At 38.4% G+C, this 23,672-nt stretch overlaps 1 protein-coding gene across 2 annotated transcripts; it reads right to left on the bottom strand.

Annotated features, from left to right (window-relative positions):
• Positions 1–1,599: 1,599 nt before the first annotated feature.
• On the bottom strand, positions 1,600–20,610 carry LOC121241327 (tRNA-specific 2-thiouridylase MnmA). Of its 2 annotated transcripts, XR_005935702.1 has the most exons (11): positions 20,111–20,594; positions 19,782–19,856; positions 19,273–19,326; positions 18,886–18,964; positions 18,605–18,732; positions 11,546–11,629; positions 11,025–11,108; positions 10,434–10,585; positions 3,538–3,688; positions 2,504–3,095; positions 1,600–1,737 (listed from the first exon to the last, which is right to left on the bottom strand). XR_005935702.1 is itself a non-coding variant. In XM_041139052.1 (10 exons), the coding sequence occupies exons 1-10, from the start codon at positions 20,522–20,524 to the stop codon at positions 2,643–2,645; spliced, it is 1,674 nt and encodes a 557-aa protein (XP_040994986.1). In that variant the 5' UTR covers positions 20,525–20,610; the 3' UTR covers positions 2,294–2,642. The 2 variants fall into 2 exon arrangements, 1 of the variants encoding a protein (XP_040994986.1); XM_041139052.1 differs by lacking the exon at positions 1,600–1,737 and having other exon boundaries at positions 2,294–3,095; positions 20,111–20,610.
• Positions 20,611–23,672: the final 3,062 nt, after the last annotated feature.

Here is a 23,672-nt window from a genome sequence, read left to right as displayed (position 1 = left end):
TGTGGGTTTACTTTTGTGTAATCTCTATATGACTAAAGTATTTTTCAAAGCAAAAACCATTCAAGTATAACTCCACATAGGACTAGGTAATTATAAGCCAAAATATAATATAATATTATTTTTTAATAATAATATTTTTTAATTGGAATATTTTTTTAATAATATAATATTAGTTTTTCCAATGCATGTACAAAACTGTCCAATCCAATTTTTATAAGACTATATCTGAACTAATTATTGTGTGGTTAGTGAAATTTCTTGCAAAAATCTAAGCATGATATAGCCAATTGTAAAAAATCAGAAATTAAAATCATCTTGTTGGAGATTATAGCTCTTTTCATAAAATGATCTTTTACTACCTTTATGAGAACAAAAAAATCATCTTGTTGGAGATTATGAAAATAAAAATAAAAATAGAATTAGTATTAAAAAATGTCTTAAAAAAGTAGATAAAAAATAATAATATTTTATTATTATAGAGAGTGAGATGACTAATTTAATCTGGAGTCTAAATTTTGAGTGATTAGTCAAAAGTTAAAAAGTGGTATATTAGCCAAACTTTGCCTAATCTAATAAGGATGTTCTTATATGATACGTTAAAATATAAATTTTTTTATTATAAAATAGATCTGACGTAATATATAATCACACCATATCAATTAGTTTTTTGTGATATTATTTGTCAACCTATGATTTCTAAATTCTAAATACCGTACGAATGCTCTATACTTCAAGAACAAAATTGATAGAGTTGTTCGTTACATTAGTTGTGTATCTATTACTAGTAAAAGTATACAAAGTGTTTATTTTAAAATCTTTTAGACTTAAATTGTTTAATTTATAATAACTTAATATAAGATTGGATGACGTGGTTTAACAATATCAAAACATTTGCTTAAAAAAATCTTACAGATTATTATAAGAAAAATTATATTCTCAAGTCAATGTGTAGAGCATACTCAATAAAGTGCTTATATAATATAATTTAATTTTAAAGATAAATTTTAAAATTTCAATCTTACAAATTAAATTTTACAATTTAAATAATATAAATGATGTGTTCTACACAACGACTTGAAAATTAAATAACTTTTATTACAAATACAGAGAATATTACTAAGAAATTAGGGATGAAGTTTTTTGAAATGGCCCAAACTTCAATGGCTTTTAATACCATCACTCATAGTTTGGTGTCAAAATAGATACATCTTAACAACTCATGGGGCTACGCCGTACTCTTTGGGCCTTCCAATAAAAATTTGGGACCTTGGGGAGTCTTATATCTATTCCCCACTCTTGCCTCGTTCCTTCGTGACTTTGGTCCCTACCTAGCTTTGTTTTAATATTTGCATCTCCAACTTGATTAAATTGGAAACATACGGATAGCAAAGGATCAAATTATTTGATTTAATTATTGTCATGGATAGGATAAAGTCGCAATCTAGCAAATTTATTTTATAAGTAATGATACATATACAATTTTTTTTTATATAAAGTGATGTTACTTTTATAAATTAGGAGTTGGCGGTTGCGGGGGTTTGGTTTAGTCAGTTGGGAAACTTTAATTTTTGGAAGACAATTTTTAAAATTGGGTGATTTGGAGGGCTCACCCGCAAGCCCCGCAACCATTACACCAAGCAAGATGAGGGGAAGCAAGTGGGCCGCCCATTTACTCAGCTGAAAGATCACAAGATCAAGCCGTGGGATCCCGGCTCTCCTCACACTTCATTTTCTTAGCTGCAAATATCTCTCCTGCTTTAGATCCTAGAGTTTGGACAAGAGCTCCAAGGAATCTAAATCCTCAAAAACCAATCCATGATAGCTTGTGAAACATGTGGATGAAAACAAAAGGAAGAGCTTGATATGAGTTGATGTTGATAGCCAACGTGCTAGTCGGATTTTCATTAATTTCTAAAGCAAGTGGAAACCAAACTCCGGCTACTGATAATTAGACCACCACCAAACAACAACTTTGGGGTTAATATATAAAGACGAATGATACATATCATATCTACCTTGTATAACCTGATCCACTCCAATCTAATAAATTATTAGATCTAATCAACAAGATCACAACCAGTGTCACTAAATTAGTAGAACGAATGTGCCGCATATCCGGTTATCTCACAACATATCATACTTCCAGTGGATGTATGGTGGAGGTGCGGATTGAACACTATTTTATTTTATTTTTTATTTTTTTCTTCTGGTTGGAACACAAATAATTGCATTTCTGGATATATATATATATATATATATATATATATATATATATATATGTACAACAGTTTTGTTTAAAGCTCAATAAAATTTAAGCTAGTCAATGGGATTAATTAAAGTAACTATTTAGATACAACAAAGGTGATAGACACATGAATATCTGCAGCTAATTAGTGCAGATTCAACCCAACCATGCAAAAAGGAAAAGTGGGCAATAAACTCATCTCAAAGAATGCCCGATATTTTCAAACTATCTAATGAACTTCCTCGTTAACTTCCATACCTGGATACTAGCAGCGCCAAGTGGAGCAAAAGGGATAATTTCTTGGCACTCGAAGAGGATTTTCCATTAAATGCATACTGTAACCTGGGTGATTTCTCCCAAGCTGTGGTCAATGGTCCTGCATTTGAGATCACAGAAGCTAAAAGATCCGCATCCACTTCTCTCGAATCTTTTGCAGCCAATTTACAGGGAATCTGGAGATTGGTTCTTCCTTAGATGAGTGTCTTCGCTGTTTAATGGCAGCAACATAGGAATTTTGTAATGTACAAATGTTTGGACCATCTTTTTGAACGGGCAATGCTAGAGGAGTTTCTGGTTTATCTTTTATCTTAATTGGCTTCCCAAGCTTTGATTTATCTTTTATTCCTGCAATTTCAAGAGCCTTGGCGCATACAGGAAAACCCTGATCATCCCAAGACTCTAAAATTATGCCAGAGCCCAAGCAGACTCTTCCATCGTAGAAGGCTGCAAATTGCCCAGCTGCCAGTCCCTGATCATCACCAGATAACCGGACAACTGCAATGTCTTCACAACCATCTTGACCAAGTTCCATCGTCAAACTGCAATTGTAAAAACCAGGACCATGTCTCACCTGAAAAACTATTGAAACATGTGAGCTTCGAGTTATTAGTGTCAGGGACTAGGGACTTTGCATGGGTATCTTAAACAGAATGGCAGGGCCCTAATATGCCTACTAATACATGATGGCCATTCTTTAGAAGATCATCAAGCTCAACACCTAAAATTACGATGACCAAAAGCTCAACACCTAAAAAATACACACAAAACCAAAAGAAAACGAAAATAAGTTAAATTTAAAGGGAGAAAATAATCAATTTGTCAAGAAAACACGAATCTAGGTAGACTCATCTTCTTATTCATACATAGACAATAGATCTATTGAGTATTATGCAAACTATTCAAAGTGACTACTTCAGACCATTAGACTTGTCCGCACAATTATAGGAACAGGTTGAGGGTAATTTCAGAACAAAACTAAGGAAGAATCATGCTAATAGAAGTTAGGTTCTTACCTTGCACTGGAGCGGATGTAACTGGTTTGGAAGCAACCCACCAAGCCATTTTAAGGAGCCAACACGAAATATGCGTCTTCTTTTGTCAATTGAGAAGTAATTTCTAGACACAAACACAACATTGTTTTTAACATCCTTCTCAACAACATACCTGCAAAAGATATGCCATGGCAAAGAAATCTTTGGTAAAGGGAAACCAAGGCTAGAATAAACTATTTTGAATGACCTAAGGTTGAACTATCGTAGAAATCAACATTATTGTGTGCTCAACTGTATAATGCATACCATAAGTTTATAACAACTCAACTATAGCCAGTTTTCACACCATCGCATTATAGAGGTATATATCACACTAGAACAATAAAAGCTGTTATGGAAAAGTACTTCGTGGTTAAAAAATATCAGCATGTTCAACCAAATGAAAGAAAAAGTGTTTACTCTATTTTGATTGGCATGCTAGTTAGTACTTCTGTTTTTTATGACCCAGAGTGAAAAAACAAATGAAACAAACATTATCTGCCAATATCAGGAAAATGCTAGCCATTACTATTCCTCAATAAGAGAATTCATTAAAAAAATGCCAAGGGAGTTCCACCAAAGAGAAGATTGCCTCAGATGAAAAAACAAAACTAAGAAGTTTAAAAGAACCAATGAAATCCAAAAAAATAAAAAAGGCAGTGGAGGAACCAGTAATCGTAACAAAGTATAAGCATATCATTTTGACTCCATACACTTTCTTTAGTATAAGTTATTTTCTCTCCGTACACTTTCTTTCCGTACACGTTTTTCTCTCCGTAAATTCGTTCCAATGGTAATTGTGGGCATTTGATTGTGCGTGTTGCTTGTGCAGGGAGGAAAATGGGTTGTTCGAAAGCCATTGTTGTAGAATCAAAGTTATTTGAGGTGTCGAGGGATGGTCGTAGGGTGCTCCTTACTAAAAGAGGGAGGAAGTTTCTGAAAAATATAGTATGGAGTTAGCCACGGCATGCTGGTTCACCAAAGCTCTAGAGGATTGCGTGAAGGGTGGGAGAAAGGATTTCTATACAGCGCATCGGGAAGGTGATAGGGGGTACATAGCGCAGAGGTGCTCAAACTTCTAAGGTGCGTTCATGCTACTGGTGGAATACGGAGGGGGTGGTTGCCGAAACTGCGTGTTTATACCTGAAGACAAGGACGGAATGGGATGAAGGAAGATAACAGAGGTTTTGAGGGAGTCTGGATGAGAAGGTTGCTTCGTTGGGTCAGTACCGCTGGCGACAATGATAGTTTTGCTTAACTCTTCTTCCTGGTCGTACACGGAGGCTCTCCAACAACCGAAGGCTTTGGACCTGTCTCGTCAACCTATTAGGCTGAATAACAGGTCTGACACTTCGGCTTGATTGAGAGGGGTTGCACCGCTACAACAGTCAGGAAGCGCTGCCCTTTTTGTAGGGGTCTAGAGACTCGAGGGGGGTGGCAGAGGAGATGTTGGTCCAAACAAGGAAATGATCCTGCAGGCGATGAAGGAGATGAAGAGCCAACTGGATGAATTGCAACTTAATGTAAGTTGGCTAATACGGTGCGTTGAGGAGGAAAAAGGGGTTGGGATGGGCTTGGGTTTGAATGACGGGTCCATAATAATTAACAATAGGAGAATGGGCCAAGTGGGTAAGCAGAATGAGCCGTCTGTGGGTGGTAAAGGAAAAGAAAAATTTCTGATGGGCCCAGACGCTGGGCTTCAACCTTTGAGCAAGCAGCACCAACAACTATTGGGGCCTGTTTGGAGGAAATGCAACCCGAACGTCACAAGCCCATTGTAATGCCCCAATAGAATACTCAAACCATATGGCCTATACTCCAAAAAGACTAGTCAATGATACAATTGGAATCCCATTGAAACTTTATAAAGAGCAAGAACTTCTCCTTCTCAAGCAATGTGAGATCTCATACACCACCTACCCTTATCCATATCATATGTGATATCACAACCTCCCCCCTTAAATTCCCGACGTTCTCGTAGGGCCAATCTGTTGTAGTTGACACAGCCCAAGTCCTACATTTCTAGTTGAGATAGGCTCTGATACCATTTGTAACGCCCCCAATAAAAGGCCCAAACCACATGACCTATATTCCAAAAGGACTAGTCATTGATACAATTAGAGTCTCGTTAGAACCTTATAAAGAGCAAGAACTTTTCATTCCCAAGCAATGTGAGATCTCATACACCACCTACCATTCTTCTTATCATATGGGGTATCATACCCATCAATGGATGGGTTTCAGCCATCATTGCCGGCGAAGTGCCAGGGGGCCCCAGCGAAGGCTGTAGAACCATCGACGGGGGCCATGCAGTCAGAGATGGCACTCACAGAGCAGTCTCCGACGTGTTGGGCTATGGAAGTTACCACTTCTCGAGCCCCGTTTGCTTTTGACGTGCTGGATCCAACCCAAAACAAGCCGAGGGAGGATGTTGGTGGTTCGACTGCAACAATACTGTCGTTAGGGGTGTCAAATTGTTTTAACAGGTCGTGTTCATATCGTGTTAAGGCATGTATATTATACTATATAGGTCAACCCGAACACAACCCGTTAAACTTATTGTGCAAAAATCTCAAACCCTAACACGACCCATTAATACAACGGGTTGACACAACGCGACCCATTAGTGAATACTATAAAATAGGTTAACACGACCCGTTTCAACCAGATTAAACAGACCTGAAATTAACCCGTTTGACCTGATTAAGTTTAGCATAATTTTATATAAATGTTAAAATCACAATATCTATAAAAATATCGAAATTAAAATTCCAACAATTTTACTTTAAGTATAAGGGTATAATTCTAACTTTAACTTTCTTAACGGATCATAACAGGTTGACCTGTTATCAACCCATTAAGCAACCATGTCTTAACGAGTTAACCCGTTTTCACCCAAACCTGTTAAGACTAAAAGCAAATCCGTTATTATCGTATTCGTGTTAGGTTAACGGATCGTGTCATTGAAAGGGAGGGGCACTCATTGTACTCATGAAACCTAAGATCCTTTCATAAAATCTTTATTGTGAACATGGAAAGTTGATGTGGTGTGTCTTCAAGAAACAAAATTGTGGGTCATCAATAGAAGAATTATCTGTACTTTGTGGGGGTGTTCGCATGTGGGTTCATTGGGTTGGTCCTACTTGGCCTCTTTGGAAGCTTTGAGTGGTGTTCTTTTAATATGAGATAAAAGAGTGGTGGAGGCAGTAGAGGAGTGTGTTAGAAATTTCTCGATTGCTAGTTTATTTAAAAATGTTGTTGATGGATGGGAATGGGCTTGTGTAGGCACATATGAGCCTAATATGGATAGAGATAGAAGAAGGTTATGGGAGGAGTTGGCAGGTTTATATTATTTATGGGATGTGCCATGGTGTATGGGTAGGGATTTCAATATCACTCGCTTTCCCGGTGAACGATCGGAGAATTATTGCAACTCTTCGACCATGGAGGAGTTCTCTGAGTTCATCTTTGAGTTGGAACTCATGAATCTCCCCTTTGTCGTGGGGGAGTTCACATGGTCAAATAGCTGGGATTTGTCGAGATTGGATAGGTTCTTTGTCTCTCCTTCGTGGCAGGCCCATTTTTCGGAGTTGTGTCAGAAGCAACTACCTCGAGTTTGTTAGGATCATTTTCCTATTTTGTTAAGACTGTGGAGGTATTCACGGGAGACGCCAGTATTTCAAGTTTGAAAATATGTGGTTAGCAGCTGATGGTTTTGTAGAGAAGGTGCTCTCTTGGTGGTCTTCCTACCAGTTCTCAAGCACTCCCAATTCCATTCTTGCAGATAAGCTTAAGGCTTTGAAGCAAAATCTAAAGAAGTGGAACCTGGAAGTTTTTGGCAGCATTGACAACTAGAAGACGACCCTTATGGAGGAGTTACAGGAGTTAAAAGGGGAGGGAATTGATGGTGGACACTTCGGAGGAGTTACTGAGGAAGAGTTCGCTCGTGACTGAACTGGAAAGGGTGTTGTTGATGGAAGAGACTTCGTGGCGACAAAAATCCAAGGTCCTTAGGCTAAAAGAATGTGATAAATGTACAAAGTTCTTCCATAAAGTGGCTAATTCACATAGGCGCAGCAATGTCATTGAGACACTTTACTCAGTTACTCAAGTGCTCTCTTCCCCTTCTGATTTAGAAAATCATATTGTGAATTATTACGAGAACTTCCTCGTGGAACTAGCCTGTTGGATGCCGAAGCTAGATGATTTTTTGTTTGAGTCTATTGATTTGCAAAGTGCAAGTTGGTTGGAAAGACCTTTTAAGGAAGATGAGATTTACAAGGTCATTTGTGGTATGACCAAAGATAAAGCACGGGGTCTGGATGGCTTTTCGATGGGATTCTTTCAAGCTTGTTGGGATATTGTGAAATGTGATGTTATACAGGTTTTCCTAGAATTTCTCTTTTACGAAGTTTGAGAAATGCCTCAATGCGACGTTCATTGCTCTCATACCGAAGAAGCAGGGGGCTACGACAGTTGAGGACTTATGCCTTATAAGTCTTGTGAGTGGAGTATACAAGATCATTTCAAAGGTCCTTCCTCAAAATGTATTTGTTCAGGAGAGACAAATACTTGATTCTGTTCTTATTGCCAATGAGTGCTTGGATCATAGGTTGCGGGAGGGAACTCCACGTATTTTATACAACCTTGACATGGAAAAGACATATGAGTATATAAATTGGAAATTTCTTTTATACTTGCTTGGGAGGTGTGGCTTTGGTGATAGATGGATTTCATGGATTTGACATTGTGTCTCTACCACTCGATTCTCAGTGCTAGTTAATGGCATCCTAGCTGGGTTTTTTAACAGTTCTCGTGGATTGAGGCAAGGGGATCCATTGTCTCCCCTTCTCTTCGTTATTGTTATGAAGGCACTTAGGCGTATGTTGAAGGCTGCAGTTGGGGGAGATTTTCTATCCGGATTTTCGGTGGGTAATGGTACTAATGGCTCTATCATAATCTCACATCTAATATTTGTAGATGATACCCTCCTTTTTTGCAAAGCGGATCATAGCCAGATTCAAACTTTACGTGCACTTTTGTTATATTTTGAAGCTACGTCAGGGATTAAGGTAAACCTTGGTAAGTCCGAAATGGTAAAGTGTCTTCTTTGCCTATGAAATATTTGGGCCTCCCGTTGAGAGCGACTTTCAAGGCTAGAGCTATTTGGGATGGAGTTGTGGAGAAAATAGAGAAAATGCTTTTTTTTTTTCTTTTTTTTTTTTTTTTTTTTTGGATAAGTAGAAAGTAGAGAAAAGGCTGGCCGATTGGAAACAATTGTATTTATTGAAAGGGGGTCGACGCACATTGATTAAGGGGACGTTTGGAACCTAAACACATCTCAATTCATCATTACAACTTTTTCAAATTCCAACACAAAATATAATAAACAATTCAACTTTTTCAAATTCCAAAATATTAATAATATTAAAAAATAATATTCTAACAATATTTTATCATCTCAACTCATTTCAATATCCAAACGTAGCCTAAGAACACTTTTTTAACCTCCCCACCTATTTTTTATCTTTATTTCCTTTGCTTGTAGGGATGGGGAATAGGATTCAGAAATTATTTCGGACTTTTTTGTTGGAGGGAGTAGAGGAAAAAAAATTCATCCTGTTAACTGGAATAAATTTTGCTCCCCAATTACTAATGGTGGCCAAAGAGTATGCAACTTGAGGATCTTCAATAAAGCTTTGTTGTGGAAATGGTTATGGAGGTACCATTTGGAGGGGAATTCGCTATGGAATGAAATTATTGACTTTAGACACGAAAGTGCTTGGGGGGGCTGGTGCTCTAATGAAGTGAGGGAGAGAGAGAAGGGGGGGGGGATGGGGTATGACGTGGGGTTATGGAAATTCATTAGGAGGGGATGGCATTTCAGAAATCATATCCGTTTTGTGGCTAGAGAGGGTACTAGAATCAGGTTTTGGCATGATATTTGGTGTGGAGATCGCACTCTTGCTAGGGTATTTCCAGCTCTCTACCGTATTGTAGCTCACAGGGAGGCTACTGTGGCGGATCTGCGAGTATTTTCCCAGGGTTCTCATCAATGGAATGTCCTATTTAATAGGGATATTCATGATTGGGAATTACACACCGTTTTAGAATTTTTCAGGTCAATATACTCCACGGGAAACATAAAGGCACAGGGGGATAGGATGCAGTGGAGATCCAATGGCAGCAATAAGTGTACAGTCAAGGCATATTACAAAAAATTGGTATCACAAGATAGTGTTCCCTTCCCTTGAAGGAATATTTGGAGGTCCTGTGTGCCTTCTAAAGTAGTTTTCTTCGTATGGACTGTTGTCGATGGGAAGATCTTGACCACGGACAATTTGAGGAAGAGGGGGCTCATTGTGATGGATTGATGCTATTTGTGTTAGGGAGAATTAGTGGATCATTTATTATTGCATTGTGAGGTGGCAAAGGTGCTATGGGATGAGATCTTCAAAAGAGTTGATGCCGCGTGGGTAATGCCATTGAGGGTGATAGATCTACTGGTTTGTTGGAAGGAGATTTAATGCTGTCCTCAAGTGGCGGCAGTGCGTAAGATGATTCCGTTGTGCATTATGGGGTGTATTTGGTCAGAAAGAAATGAGCATTGCTTTGAAGATAGGGAACGCACAATGGCAGAGCTTCAGAATTTTTTTGTACACACGTTATTTCTTTGGTTTTCAGGCATTGTGCTTAATGGAAACAATGCTCATGATTTCTTGTCTTTAATCTATCGATCCTAGAATGCATTTAGGTATTCTTTTGTATACTTTTTGTGTACACGGGTTATGTCTATTTCATTCGTACCAATAAAATTTATCTCTTACTTATAAAAAAAAAAAAAAAGGATGTCACCAATACACATTGAGAAAGCATACCAAGGTCCTCCAGGGAGACGCAAACCTTGACGTTGACCAATTGTGTAGAACCAAAAACCCTGATGTTTACCGAGGAAATCTCCGGTCTCAGCTTCTAATATGACTCCTTCCTTCTCCCCTATGTGTCTAGCAACAAATTCACTAAACTTTATCTGCAAAAAAAATATTAAATAAATAAAAGGTTTCATGATGAATGCATTCACAACTCAGGATCCTTGTCATAAATCCAGCCATAAACAACCACAATTAAAAAAAAAAAAGGATTTAAGAAACAAAGTGAAGAAATGGTGTTAGATACATCGTGTGTACTTGGGTTATGCCTTTTGTGCTCTTTAAAATTTATTTTATCAGTAACTAAGAATTTTATTGAAGATAACTTATACAAGAGCCTCTTTATGGCATTTATTGCTTATATATATATATATATTTTAAAAAAAGTATGAATGAGGTCCATTGATAACAAGAATAATGAAATGTTATCCTGATGTTTAGCAATTACACTTACCGGCACTGGAAAAGAATTTTTTTGGATGGAGGGACAAATACTGGAAACGTATAAACTTGCCACAAACAGCTGCTTAATAGACATACCTTTCCAAGGAAGCATATTCCTTGTGAATCTTTTCTATCTTTGTTGGGCAGATCAAATTTTGTGGCAAGTTTTCGAACCTTGTCCTGCAGATGATTGGGCAGTGACAGAAAGCGAGAGGAATCAGAATATGAGGACACAAATATAACAACAATTTGAGAAATTACAGCCAGATAAAAGCTTATTTTCATGTTTCAGTGCCCATCAACATTGAAAAACCCTTTGCATAGAGTGAACGACCACCAAAACAACATCAATGCATAAATGAGTTTAACCTATTTCAGCTAAAATCATATAAGAAGTGAACTGATTGTGAGCAATCTTTTCTCACAACAATTTTTGGCCATTGTAATCTTACAGTAATGAAAAACTTCAGGACTATAAAATATACAACAGACACAGACTGAGTTCTAGAATTAGATAATGTGAAATCAGAATGAAAATAAATAAACTTTTTTTTTTTGATAAGTGAAACTTAAAATAAACTTAAAGATCTGAAGCAGTAAAACTAGTCCCAACTGACCTTTGGAATAGAACCGAGTGGGAATATAAGTCGCTTGAGCTGAGCCTGAGAGAGATGTGAAAGAAAGTACGTTTGATCCTTGACCTAAAAAATCCCAAGTTAAAAGACATTAAAATCAGACAATAAGCTGGAGAATATTTTTTACTTATCAAGAAAATTCTCGAGAACACTTGAAGATAGGGAGAGAAATGATCAAAATTTTGAAGATAGGGAGCGGTCACTAGAGGAGATTAGATTGTTCTTTGTTAATACTTTATTCCTATGGGCTAAAGCTCTTTTTTTTTTTTTTTTTTTTGATAGGTAAACAAAACTTTATTGATCAAAGAATAAGCCATATCCAAATACAAATAAAAGGACACTATGTGACCTAATTAAGAAGACACCAAAGAAATAAGAATATCATGTAGGTCCATGCCATTGAAATCAACAGCAATGGCCCAAGTACAAAGCATACTATAGAATAAAGCTTTAAGTTCCTTTTTTTTTTTTTTTATAAGTAAAAAATATTATATATCAAAGGAGAAACCAAATACATTGGATGTATACAAGAAAACACATTGCCCAAAATGACCCAAAAAGCCTATGAAAAGAACAACCCAAATACACTAGACCGGTCCCCAACCCTTGTTTCTCGTAGAACTAAAACTCTACCCGAACACCCAACCCCAAACCCTTGATTCCCTCGTCTTCACAATGTCCTCCCTCTAGACTTCCCTCTAGTTGAGCTACCATCCTTAGCGTCGTAGTTGATTGTCCAAGAAAAATACTGTAACTCCCTGCTTTTCTTGAAACTTTTAGTTTCAAGCGCTTAGCTTGCCTCAATCGCAGTGATTAGTTCATTGAATTGGTCTTCACATCCTCCATGTGAAATTCCCACAAACTAATTAATCTCGTTTACTTTAAGCAGAATCCAGTTTGCTATTGGTGGAAGAGACACCAAGGGAGCAACGTTATCTCCAGACACAGTATCTAATTGCACTCTCGAGTCTAGACATTTATCTACAAGAGGCACCAATGCCAAACCCTTTGGTTCTCCAGCAACTTCATTGATTCGCTCCAATTGTATCATGGTCCCCATTGGAAATTCTGGGGTGACAGCAAGTCCTTTCACCTCTGGGGTGTAAAGCTTTAAGTTCCTCTAATGATCTCTCTCTATCTTCAAACGTCCTCACATTACGCTCCTGCCACAAGCACCACATGATGCATATAGGGATCATCTTCCAAACCGTTTTCACCTTCTGCACCCCTCCTATAGTTGGCCAGCTGGCCAACACTGCCACTACCGTCTTTGGCATGACCCAAAGCAACTCTACTCGATTGATTACCTTAGTCCACAAAGCCCTTGCTGTAACACAATGTAAAAGCAGATGATCCACCGACTCTCCCCCTCCCCTACACATGCAGCACCAATCCAATATGATGACCCTCCTTTTTCCTCAAATTATCAGTTGTGAGGATCTTCCCCAATGATGATGTCCACATGAAGAAAGCAGCTTTGGGTGGTGCCTTATGTCTCCAAAGTCTTTTTCATGGGAAATGAGAGTTTGGCTTTTGGGTGAGAACCTTATAAAAGGAGCGAACCGAGAAAGCACCTTTCCCAGCAGGTGACCACCACAACCCATCTTCTTGTTGATTGCTAGGTTTAACGGAGTACAAGAGGCTGTAAAAATCAACAAAGTCGTTCATCTCTCAATCTTGAGCTGCTCTACTATAACTGATATCCCAATGTATCTGTCCACCCGATAATCCCATGACATCCGCCACTGCAACATCTTTATCATTAGCAATTTGAAATAGCGACGAAAATGCAACTTGTAGGGAGATCTCCCCACACCACATATCTTTCCAGAATTTAATCTTGGAGCCCCCCCACTGGAGTCGGGTGTGTCGAGTAAAAGCCCCCCAACCTCTTCTGCTATGTTACCACAACCCCACTCCATATGCTCCTCTAACTTCATTAGTACTCCAACCCCCCAATGTCCTCCATATTTATGCTCAATCACCATCTTCCACAAGGCTTCCGGTTTCTTACTATATCTTCACAACCATTTGCCAAGTAGTGCCCGATTAAAAATCCACACATTTCTAATAACCAAACCACCATTGGAGATAGGCCGACATACCGTTTCCCACTTCACTAGATGGAATTTGAACTCCTCCCCCATGCCACCCCACAAGAAGTCATGTTAAAGTTTCTCAATTCGGTTAGCCACACTCGCAAGTATAGGAAACAATGATAAGAAATAAGTTGGCAAGTTAGAGAGTGTACTCTTAATCAAAGTGATCCTGCCACCTTTTGATAAATACATTCTCTTCCATCCACTAATCTCTTCTCTATCTTCTCAATCACCATCTCCCATATAGAGGATGCTCTCGCAGCCACCCCCAACGGAAGACCCAAGTACGTCAAAGGAAAAGAGGTTATCTTACACCCCAATGTGTCAGCCACCTGTCAAATATTAGGAACATCACCAATTGGAACCATCTCTGATTTATTTAGATTCACTTTCAAACCTAAGACTGCTTCGAAGCAAAGCAGCAAGGCCTTCAATGCTTGAATCTGATTAAGATCTGGCTTACAAAAAACAAGTGTATCATCTGCAAACAACAAGTGGGATATATTAATGATACCCCTATCCGGGGTCCCAATCAAAAAGCCATCCACAAAGCCATTAGTCACTAAAGCCAATGTCATCGTGCTTAATCCTTCCATCACAAAAACAAATAACAGGGGCGACAACTGATTGCCTTGTCTTAGGCCTCTTGAACTATGGAAAAAGCCCGTTGGGCTATCATTTATCAATACCGAAAATTTAGTCGTTGATATGCACCAACAAATCCAAGACCGCCATCTCTCTCCAAAACCGCATCTCCCAAGAAGGTGTAGAAGGAAGTCCCAATTAACGTGATCATACGCTTTCTCCATATTAAGCTTGCAAATGATCCCTGCTATACCATCTTTCAACCTACTATCCAAAGATTCGTTAGCAATGAGAAACGCATCAAGGATTTGCCTACCTTTAACAAAGGCATTTTGGGGTTTGGAGATAAGCTTCCCCACTACCTCACTCAATCGATTCGCAAGTACTTTGGATATGATCTTGTACACCCCATTCACAAGGCAAATAGGACGATAATCCTTCACCTCATCAGCCCCCATCTTCTTTGGAATCAACGCTATGAAAGTGGTATTTAAACTCCTCTCAAATTCTCCAAACACAAATAGCTCCTGAAATACCTTCATAAGGTCTTCCTTGATGACATCCCAACATTCTTGGAATAAACCCATTGAGAAACCATCAAGCCCCGGAGCCTTGTCTTCGCCCATCTTTCTTACTACTTCGTGGACCTCCTCCTCCTCAAATACCCTCTCCATCCGAGATACATCACTCGGTCCAATGGTATCAAATACAAGGCCATCAAGGGAAGGCCGCCATCCCATCGGCTCAGATAGTAGTTGCGCATAAAAACCAACTCCAAGATCATGGATCACCTGCTCTTCTCTACATTCTACCCCATCAATCTTCAACATCTCTATATTATTGTTTCTGCTATGGGAGTTTGCAATACTACGGAAAAACTGTGTTTCTATCTCCTTCTCTCAACCACAAAGCTCTTGATTTTTGCTGCCAAGATGTCTCTTCTAATAATATGATCATCTCTAGCTCCACCCCCAACAACACCTTCCGCTCTATTTCTTCTTGAGTAAGAGGCCTACCCTCTTGGATTCTCTCAATTTCCTGGATCTCCATCAACTTGCAATTTTTGTTCTCCCTTATGTCTCTAAACGATTGCGTGTTCCACAATTTCAAGTCTTTCTTTAGCACTTTCGCCGCAAGGACAAAACTAGGGGTACCCTCAAACTGGTATGTGGACCACCACTGCCTTACTCTTTCTACAAAACTTTCAGATTTCAACCACATGTCTTCGAATTTGAAATACCGCCGTCCTCTACGAAGACCACCACAATCAAGCATAATAGGCCAATGATCCAAACTAATACAAGGCAAGCGCTTTTGCCAAACATTCGGGAAGTGACTTTCCCATTCTGGACATATTAAGAAACGATCTAACCGAGACCACATCTAATTATTAGCCCACGTGGCTATACCCCCCGCTAGTGGCAGATCAACCAAGTTCAAGTCAGAGATGCACTCCGAGAACTCTACCATTGTTGGCCGCCCTCTTCTATTACCTGAAGACTCACTTGGAAGTCTAGTAACATTGAAGTCCCCCCCCCCCCACCCCCAATACACCAAGGAAGTTCCCACCAGCTGTGCACTTATGCTAACTCATCCCACAAAGAAGTTGTGTTAGTGTCTAAGTTTGGCCCATAGACAACTGCGAAGGCCCAAAAGAAGTTATTTGACACACTCCTAAAAGAGCAAGAAATCGAGTACACCCCTATGAATTCCTCCATTTTTTCTACCACCCTTCTATCCCACATGACCACAACCCCTCCTGAAGCCCCATTAGAAGCCAAAAAAACCCAATCCATATGAGTACAACTCCATAAGCTTCTCACAATTTTCCTATTGGTCATCTTCAACTTAGTCTCCTGTAGACATACAATGTCCGCCTTCCGCTCACGAAGTAAGTTTTTAATTTGCATATGTTTATTTACCTCGATGAGCTCGCAAACATTCCACGACACAATCTTTGGTCTCATTGGGAAAAGGCCAACCCCTTCCCTTTCAGTCTGCCCTATTAGCACTACCCTCGGAGTTCATAGACCACATCAATCTTTTGAGTTCACACTTTTTTTGGAGCTGGCCTCACTTTGTTGTTTATGCCCCGCTTCAATGGCTGTAAACAAAGCCATAAACTGTTCCTCATAACCTTCGCACTCTAAACCCACAAATTTATGGATTTCTTTCACCTTGTCTATGACCCAATCCGAGACCTCAGGAAGACCAGGATACATAAAATTCAGAGGCAATGGATCCACCTCCCTGTTGTCCCCTATATGTCTCGAATCTCTTCCATCAATTCTAAGTGCTCACCCGTGGCCTTGAAAAAGTTCTGAGAGAAATCATCAGCAGATAGCTCTAACTCTGCCCATCAATTGTGAATACCCCCTCCTTCAGATCAACCACTGTTTCTTCCATGGCAAAGACATAAAGCTTAGCCAAGGATGCCCATCTTCCTCGCACCTCCTCGCATAGTCTGGTCCGCCGACGGTAGAGAGACCCCCAGACAGATTCAGCAAAGCTTCCCGCACATAAGGCCGACAGATAGGTTTGCCGGTGACACCCCTACCTCCCTGCAGCTCATTGGCAAAATCTGGCCCCCAAGCGAGAAAGAACCACCACCAAACATAGGCGACGAAACCATTGCGTCTTCTAACGCCAAGATACGATCTTCCCTCACGGGTAGATCATGACAATGGGCACCACTGGCACTTTCTGTCTTCCCCCCGGCAGCACCACCTGCGCCGGCTAGCAGCCTGGTGAGGTCCTCCTCGACAACCCACCCGAAATCATACTAGAAGAAGACCTCATGCTATCGCACACCTGATGGGCTCTAGGTTGAGGCCCTATCACTTGGCCCACGTCCCTCTGTTGGGAGCCTCCCGTTAGGGCCGTGGGTTTAGGCCCATCCACTTGGTCCTTCCCCTTATCTGCAAGCCCGTTCACCTTAACCCATTGCAAACCTTCCCCAATCTTCTGTTTGTAAGCCCTTTAAAACCCCCTATCCTTAAAGCATCACCTTCCTTATTTTGCCCGACAATATTTTTCACTTCAGCAGTCTCCTTCTGCAGCAGCTGCAAATAGCTCATCACTTCTTCCCACATGTTTCGAACGTCCCACTCCTCCCCTCTGCCATTTCCATGATTTTGTACAAGATGAGTGGCTCGACGTTGCTTACTATCAAAGAAACTGACACCACCACCACCCCTATTTTGTTCACGGTAGCTAGTCTCATGAACCAACGCCTCCTTGTAAGACACAGGCTGCGCCACCTCCTTTTGCTGCCGTGAAGAGCCCCCCTGAAATACCCCTTTGTTTCCTCCTTCTTGCAAGTACTCACCCAGTGCCTCCCTCAGCCTTCTCCATCCTCTTCCCCCCTCCTCTTCAGGTATGAAGATGAAATTTCTTCTACCACCCTCAGCGTATTCAGTCACTGCCACATACCGACCCCGAGAATTCATGCACTTCTGAGCTACAAAACTGCAGTAACCTTCTCTAATGGTGCTATAGGTGTCCTCCTTCTCCCCTCACAAGCAAACCTCCAGTGCCTTCTGAAGCCAAACCACCGTACTAACTTCCACCGTAATCTCATGATCCTTCCTCCATCCTCTCTCAATAATATGTAGCAGACCACCTTCCTTTACTAATAAAAATAATTTAGAGTCTATCAACAGCTCCCTAGTGAATCCCATCAGAACCACTCCACGTTAAAACAGAAATAACATTGCCGGTTCTATCCAGGAAAATTTTCGCCACATGTATGGAGAGAAAATCACTTTTAGGAGAGAGAATCTTCCTAAGGCAAATATTTTTCTGCTCCAAGAAATGTTACCGGTCTACTCAAATACAAATACCTAAAGATACATCAAATTGTGAGAAAGAATGAAGATGGAATAATGACTAAAGCTGTTGATTTCAATGGCCTAAATTTTTATGATTTTCTTGTTTCTATTTCTTCATCTTAACTAGGTGTTACCTCTTGTATATTCCTTTTGTACTTGAGTTATGCCTATTCTTATTAATATAATATGTTACTGGTAAAAGAAAAAAGCCAAAGAACATTTTGCAAAGGTAACTCCTCTTCAAAGCGACAGCTATAGACATTGCTTCATATGATACGTTAGATCTACTTTACAATTTAACGTTGTACATCAAGCCACGTCAGTTTGTGAGTTTATTTTTATAGGATCTCTTTGTGGCTAAAACAGTTCTCTAAAAATAAACATCAGTAACCATCTAAAAACATACTTACTTAGGGGAATATAAATAAACCTCAAACTTAACAAGAAAAAAATATTTGGACAAATCTGGAATATAGACAGAAGAGAAAGAAACCATAAGGATGGTGATGTGTATCTCATGAAGATACCATGTCTTTTGACAATTCTAGAACGGAAGGCCTATCGATTTGATCCGTAGATGAATGAACAATATTTGCATAATGTCCAGAAGCAACATAGTCAAACTGCATACTGCTGATGGCATCCATGAATGCACCTGGAAAACAATGCGTGCTTAAAGAGCAAAAATAATAGTGTGTCGATAACTTTGAAATGGTCAAAAGTGCATCTTTTAAATTCATCAATAAGATTATTATTTACTGGTAAAAAGAAAACCTAATTCATCTTATAAATTAGGTTGACCACATACCGAACTTTATTCTTGTATTGCAAAGAACATCTGGGTTAGGAGTCCGACCACACCGATACTCTTCAATAATGTAAGACACCTGAAACATTGACCATTAAATTTCATTATGTAACAACCCAAAACAAATCTCTCATAACATTATGGTGAAAAAGACTAACCAGCTGTTTTTTTTTATAAGCAAGACTAACCATCTTTTTTTTTTTTTTTATAAATAAGACTAACCAGCTGTTTTTTAGCTCAAATTCATAAATATGATGGAACATCATACAGTTATAAGTTAAAAGATCTAACAAGCAGGCATTAGGAATCTCAGTTGACGTTATAGCCAAAAACAAGTGCTAAATGAACATCATCCAAAGAAAATACATTCAGAGGGACGATACACACCACATTCTTCCAATACTCATCTGTCAAATGCACAACTTCCAAAGGGATATCAACCTGAAAAGACATCGTTTAATTTCAGTTATGAGACATCTCTTGGACATAACCCATACAAGAAAATCAAGAGAAGATTGAATCTATTATACACAAGGGCAAGAGCCCTTCACAGAAATCATGCAGGAGATTGCTATTCATGCAAATAAATGTTATAGCTGGATTAGACCGATAAAAAAATGTTATAGTTGGATTAGAAAATTTTCCAATAACTTCAGAAGATTAAATGAACTTCACGATGTATCAATTTCTGACTGTATAGTGTATACTTGGGTTGCGCATTTTGTGCTTATCAATTAAGATTTTATTAAAAATATTTATGACTGCAACAACAGAGGAAAAAAACTATGAGGTGGAATTTAAAAGTTACATATCATCCGATGCACGCCACATGCACCTTCAGATAAATCTCAAACTTTTAACTCGAGGCAAAATTAAAAATAAGAGAAGAAAGTGACCTGATTACAAACAGCTTGAGCATACTTCAAATCTTCTTCCCATGGGCATTCTGACCAAAAGTTCTCGAAGTCTTCCTACAAAAAACCACATATCATAACCGATGAATTCGTTTTCTCTGAAAAAACTGGGCAAGGTACTAACTTCCACAAACCAGTAGTAGCACTTTCAATGAAACCATCGCAAGCATGTTGAAGCAGAGATTACTTACGAGCACTTAAAAAGAAAATCTTATGCTACCATATTAGCACTCATTCAATCACGAATTTATATAGCATTAAAGGGCAACCAGTTTTGCAAAACCTTAAGGCATATAAGAAAGCGTGCGTACTTGAAACCAGATTTTAAGGTAGAAAGCAGTGCATTCGTGGCCAGCGGCGTGGAGGAGGCGAAGAGCGACGCTACTATCGACGCCGCCACTGAGAAGGACGGCGACTCTGAGACGTTTATTGGGCATAGAGCAAGACAGGTAAGGTTCGAGATCAACATCGAAGCACTTCGAAGAGAGTGAGATTCGGGGCACCACCGTGGAAGAGGAAAAGGAAGAGGACGGAGAGAGGGGTCTAGGCGATATAGGGAGGAAGAAGAGAAGCCTAGTGGTGGAGAGGTGCCGGGAGTGAAGGACTTGGGGTTTAACAAGAGTTAGGCGAGGGGGAGAGAGGAAGGGGAGGTGAGAGAGAATCGGAGACAACGATGACGACGACGACATGGGCCTCAAACTCAGTCCCAGTCTTGCTCTTCCCATTGTTTCACCACAAAATGGGTGCGCAGCTCAGTTTATAGGATTGTCCACTGAAAATTAATTCAAAAAAGAGTTTGCTGGGTGGGCTTACCCTTTGACTTTGAGAAAAAGAGAGATCTTATTTTTTTTCAGCTGGATTTTGACATTTTCATTTAAATTAATAATGTGGTACATTTTAAATAATTATTTATTTAACATATAGAACTACTTAAAATATATCTCATCAATAAATGTGATAAAAAATAATAAAATATATGATAGAGAGTCACATTATATAAAAAATATATATATATATTTTATTTATCCGTTAGTGCAACCTACTATTAATCATAAGATATTTGAGAAAAGAAAAACAAATAACAAAGTGAATTTGAGATTAGTTTGCTGACAAAAATGATGTTTGGAAATAAAGTGGTATTATGTGGTCTTTCCTATCTGTACACTCGGGACTTCAAGAATAATAAATGAAAGATTAACCTTTATCTTTGCCCTATTGGCCACCAAGAATAGCACAAACCTACCATGGAGGTTAAACATGATCTCTGTTTTGGGAGGTGCTCTGTTTTGATGTGAAGATAATGCTCGATTTCGTTATGCTAAAGTACTCTGAGTTTTATGTGTCTTAAAATCATCGCTCTGTTACATTTAAAAATATGATTTATTCTGCATGATAACTCTGAAAAATATTTTGTTTTACATATTGTACTTTGTAAATGCTCATGTTTGCACGCTAGTATATGTCCTCTACTTATTGAATTGTTGATAATTCATCCCTTATCTTCAAAATATTTTTCAGATGAAGTGGAGGGTCCAGCTAAAGACCAGGAATAGGAAATGTGAGCATGGCTAAGCTGAGGAGAATGTGTCGAGTATCTTAGGATATTACTGTTTAAAAGAAGGAATTCTGACGACTTTTAGATATATTTATATATCTGGTTTAGTAGGACTTAAATATTTATTAGTTTATTATGTTGAGATTACCGAGAGATTGTGGACCCTTTGGTTTATGTTATTATTATAGTGATGACTTTGTGGAATCTATATTGTGTCTATTTAGAAAATATGAGATTGTTTACTGTTTATGAAATCTTTCGAGATTTTAGATGTGTTGGGAGACAGTTTATAAGTAACATATAGTAATTCTCCGACCTATCCGGGTATGGGGCATTATAGAGATAGCATCTCTACCATACAACATCAAGTTCACAAATTTATTAAATGAGACTGATAACGAATACAACACAATTAAGGCTTGATCCTCATCATCAATCTTAATATTAATATTCCTCAAATCCATAATAGTTTTATTAAATTCATCTAGATGATCTGAAATAAGAGTACATTCCCTCATCTTGAGAGTGTATAGTTATTGTTTCTAATACAAATGGTTAGTGAGCGACTTCTTCATATACAAGCCAATGTTTTTAATACTGTACCGGAAGCCATACCGGTCAAGGCACTGGAACGAAATATTTCGGTATCGGTACCGTTTCGGGATAATATTTCGATACCGATACCGTTTTGGTACCGGTACTGTACCAGTACCGTTTCAGAATAATTTATATCTGGATAAATTATATATATACAAGCATTAACTGTATTCTAAAATAACAACAAAAGAAATCATAAACTCAATATTTCTCAATACAAGTCTTAAGTTTTAAGTTACAACTAACATAAAGTTATAAACACCAACATTATTATGATAAAATTATTAACGTCACCACGTCATCAAAGATACTCATCCTCATTAAAAAGATAATAAGAATCAGGATTTGACATGTTAATCAAAATATTTTCATCAACATCATCACCATCATCAACATCAACACCAACATTATCATTGTCTTCCTCATTAGTGAGGCTAATGGCTCCTCAATACTTGCCCAATCCAAATCTTCTCCATCAAGAAGCTCAGATTCTTCACCCATCCATTCTTCCATCAAATCAATGTTTTCAACATTGATTAGATCTAAAGCATCTCTTCCCTTTTTTATGCTCCTGTCAAAATAAAATCAAACATAAGTGAAAATGTTATATATTTTTCAATAGTGAAAACATTAGTATTAAAAAAATTTACCTTTCTCTAAACTTCAAGTTATAACGAACAAATACTAAGTCATTCAAACGTTTATGCACTAATTTATTTCTCTTATTCGAATGAATAAAATCAAATGTGCTCCAGTTTCTCTCACATCTAGTTGTACTACAACATTGACTTAGTACTCGAACAGCAAACATTTGAAGCGTTGGAACCTCGCAACCAAATTGAGTCCACCATGCAACTATAACAATAATGCAATTATAAATTATTAATCAAATACAAGTAAAAATAAAATAAGAGAAAATTTAAAGTACAAAGTCACATTATTTAACAAATGATATTGATAAATGATAATACCTACATTAATCTTATCACGCTGGCGGATTGCTAAAGAATGTCCAAACTCACCTATTGCATTCTTATACAAGTCAAGTTCTGCAATGATCTTGTTTTGATTATTGGGATCAAGTTACATCTTCATAACACAGTTGTTGAAACCTCTTACAACTTCATTTTTATTTTTAAAATTGGGGCAATAGTAAATTCTAGGGTTAAGAAAACAACCCGCCACATGTAATGGACGGTGAAGCTGCCTATCCCATCTTGAATCAATGATCCTGGTAAATGGACTGAATAAACTAACTTTGTTATTGCATCTTGCTTTTATGCTCTCTTTGGCTCTTTTCATTGCATCATACAAGTATCCCATTGCAGGCTTCTCATCCCCGTCAACAAGTCGTAGAATACGAACCAAAGGCTCACTAACGTTAACAATAAATTGACATTGAACCCAAATGTAACACCTCGTCCCCGAGGGTCCGGAGAGTTAACTCATGTCGCTAAAAATCATTTTCCATTCACATAGTACATAATCAAATTTTTCTCTATCTCACAAACTACTCGTTAATTCACATCAATTACTCCAGTATAATTAATCCAAGACAATACAAAGTCTTAATAAAAACATCAACCTTTCAACAATTCATATCATCAGAACGCAACAAACTTACTGCATAACAAAATCATCAATACACATGTAAACCTTCTATGCTTAAACCACTATTCTTTACTCCTCTTACCTATGCTCTATATTCTTGATCCTCAATT

This window comes from Juglans microcarpa x Juglans regia, chromosome 7S (genome assembly GCF_004785595.1).
Source record: "Juglans microcarpa x Juglans regia isolate MS1-56 chromosome 7S, Jm3101_v1.0, whole genome shotgun sequence".
Taxonomy (NCBI): domain Eukaryota; kingdom Viridiplantae; phylum Streptophyta; class Magnoliopsida; order Fagales; family Juglandaceae; genus Juglans; species Juglans microcarpa x Juglans regia.
This window is presented reverse-complemented; position numbering and strand designations above follow the sequence as displayed.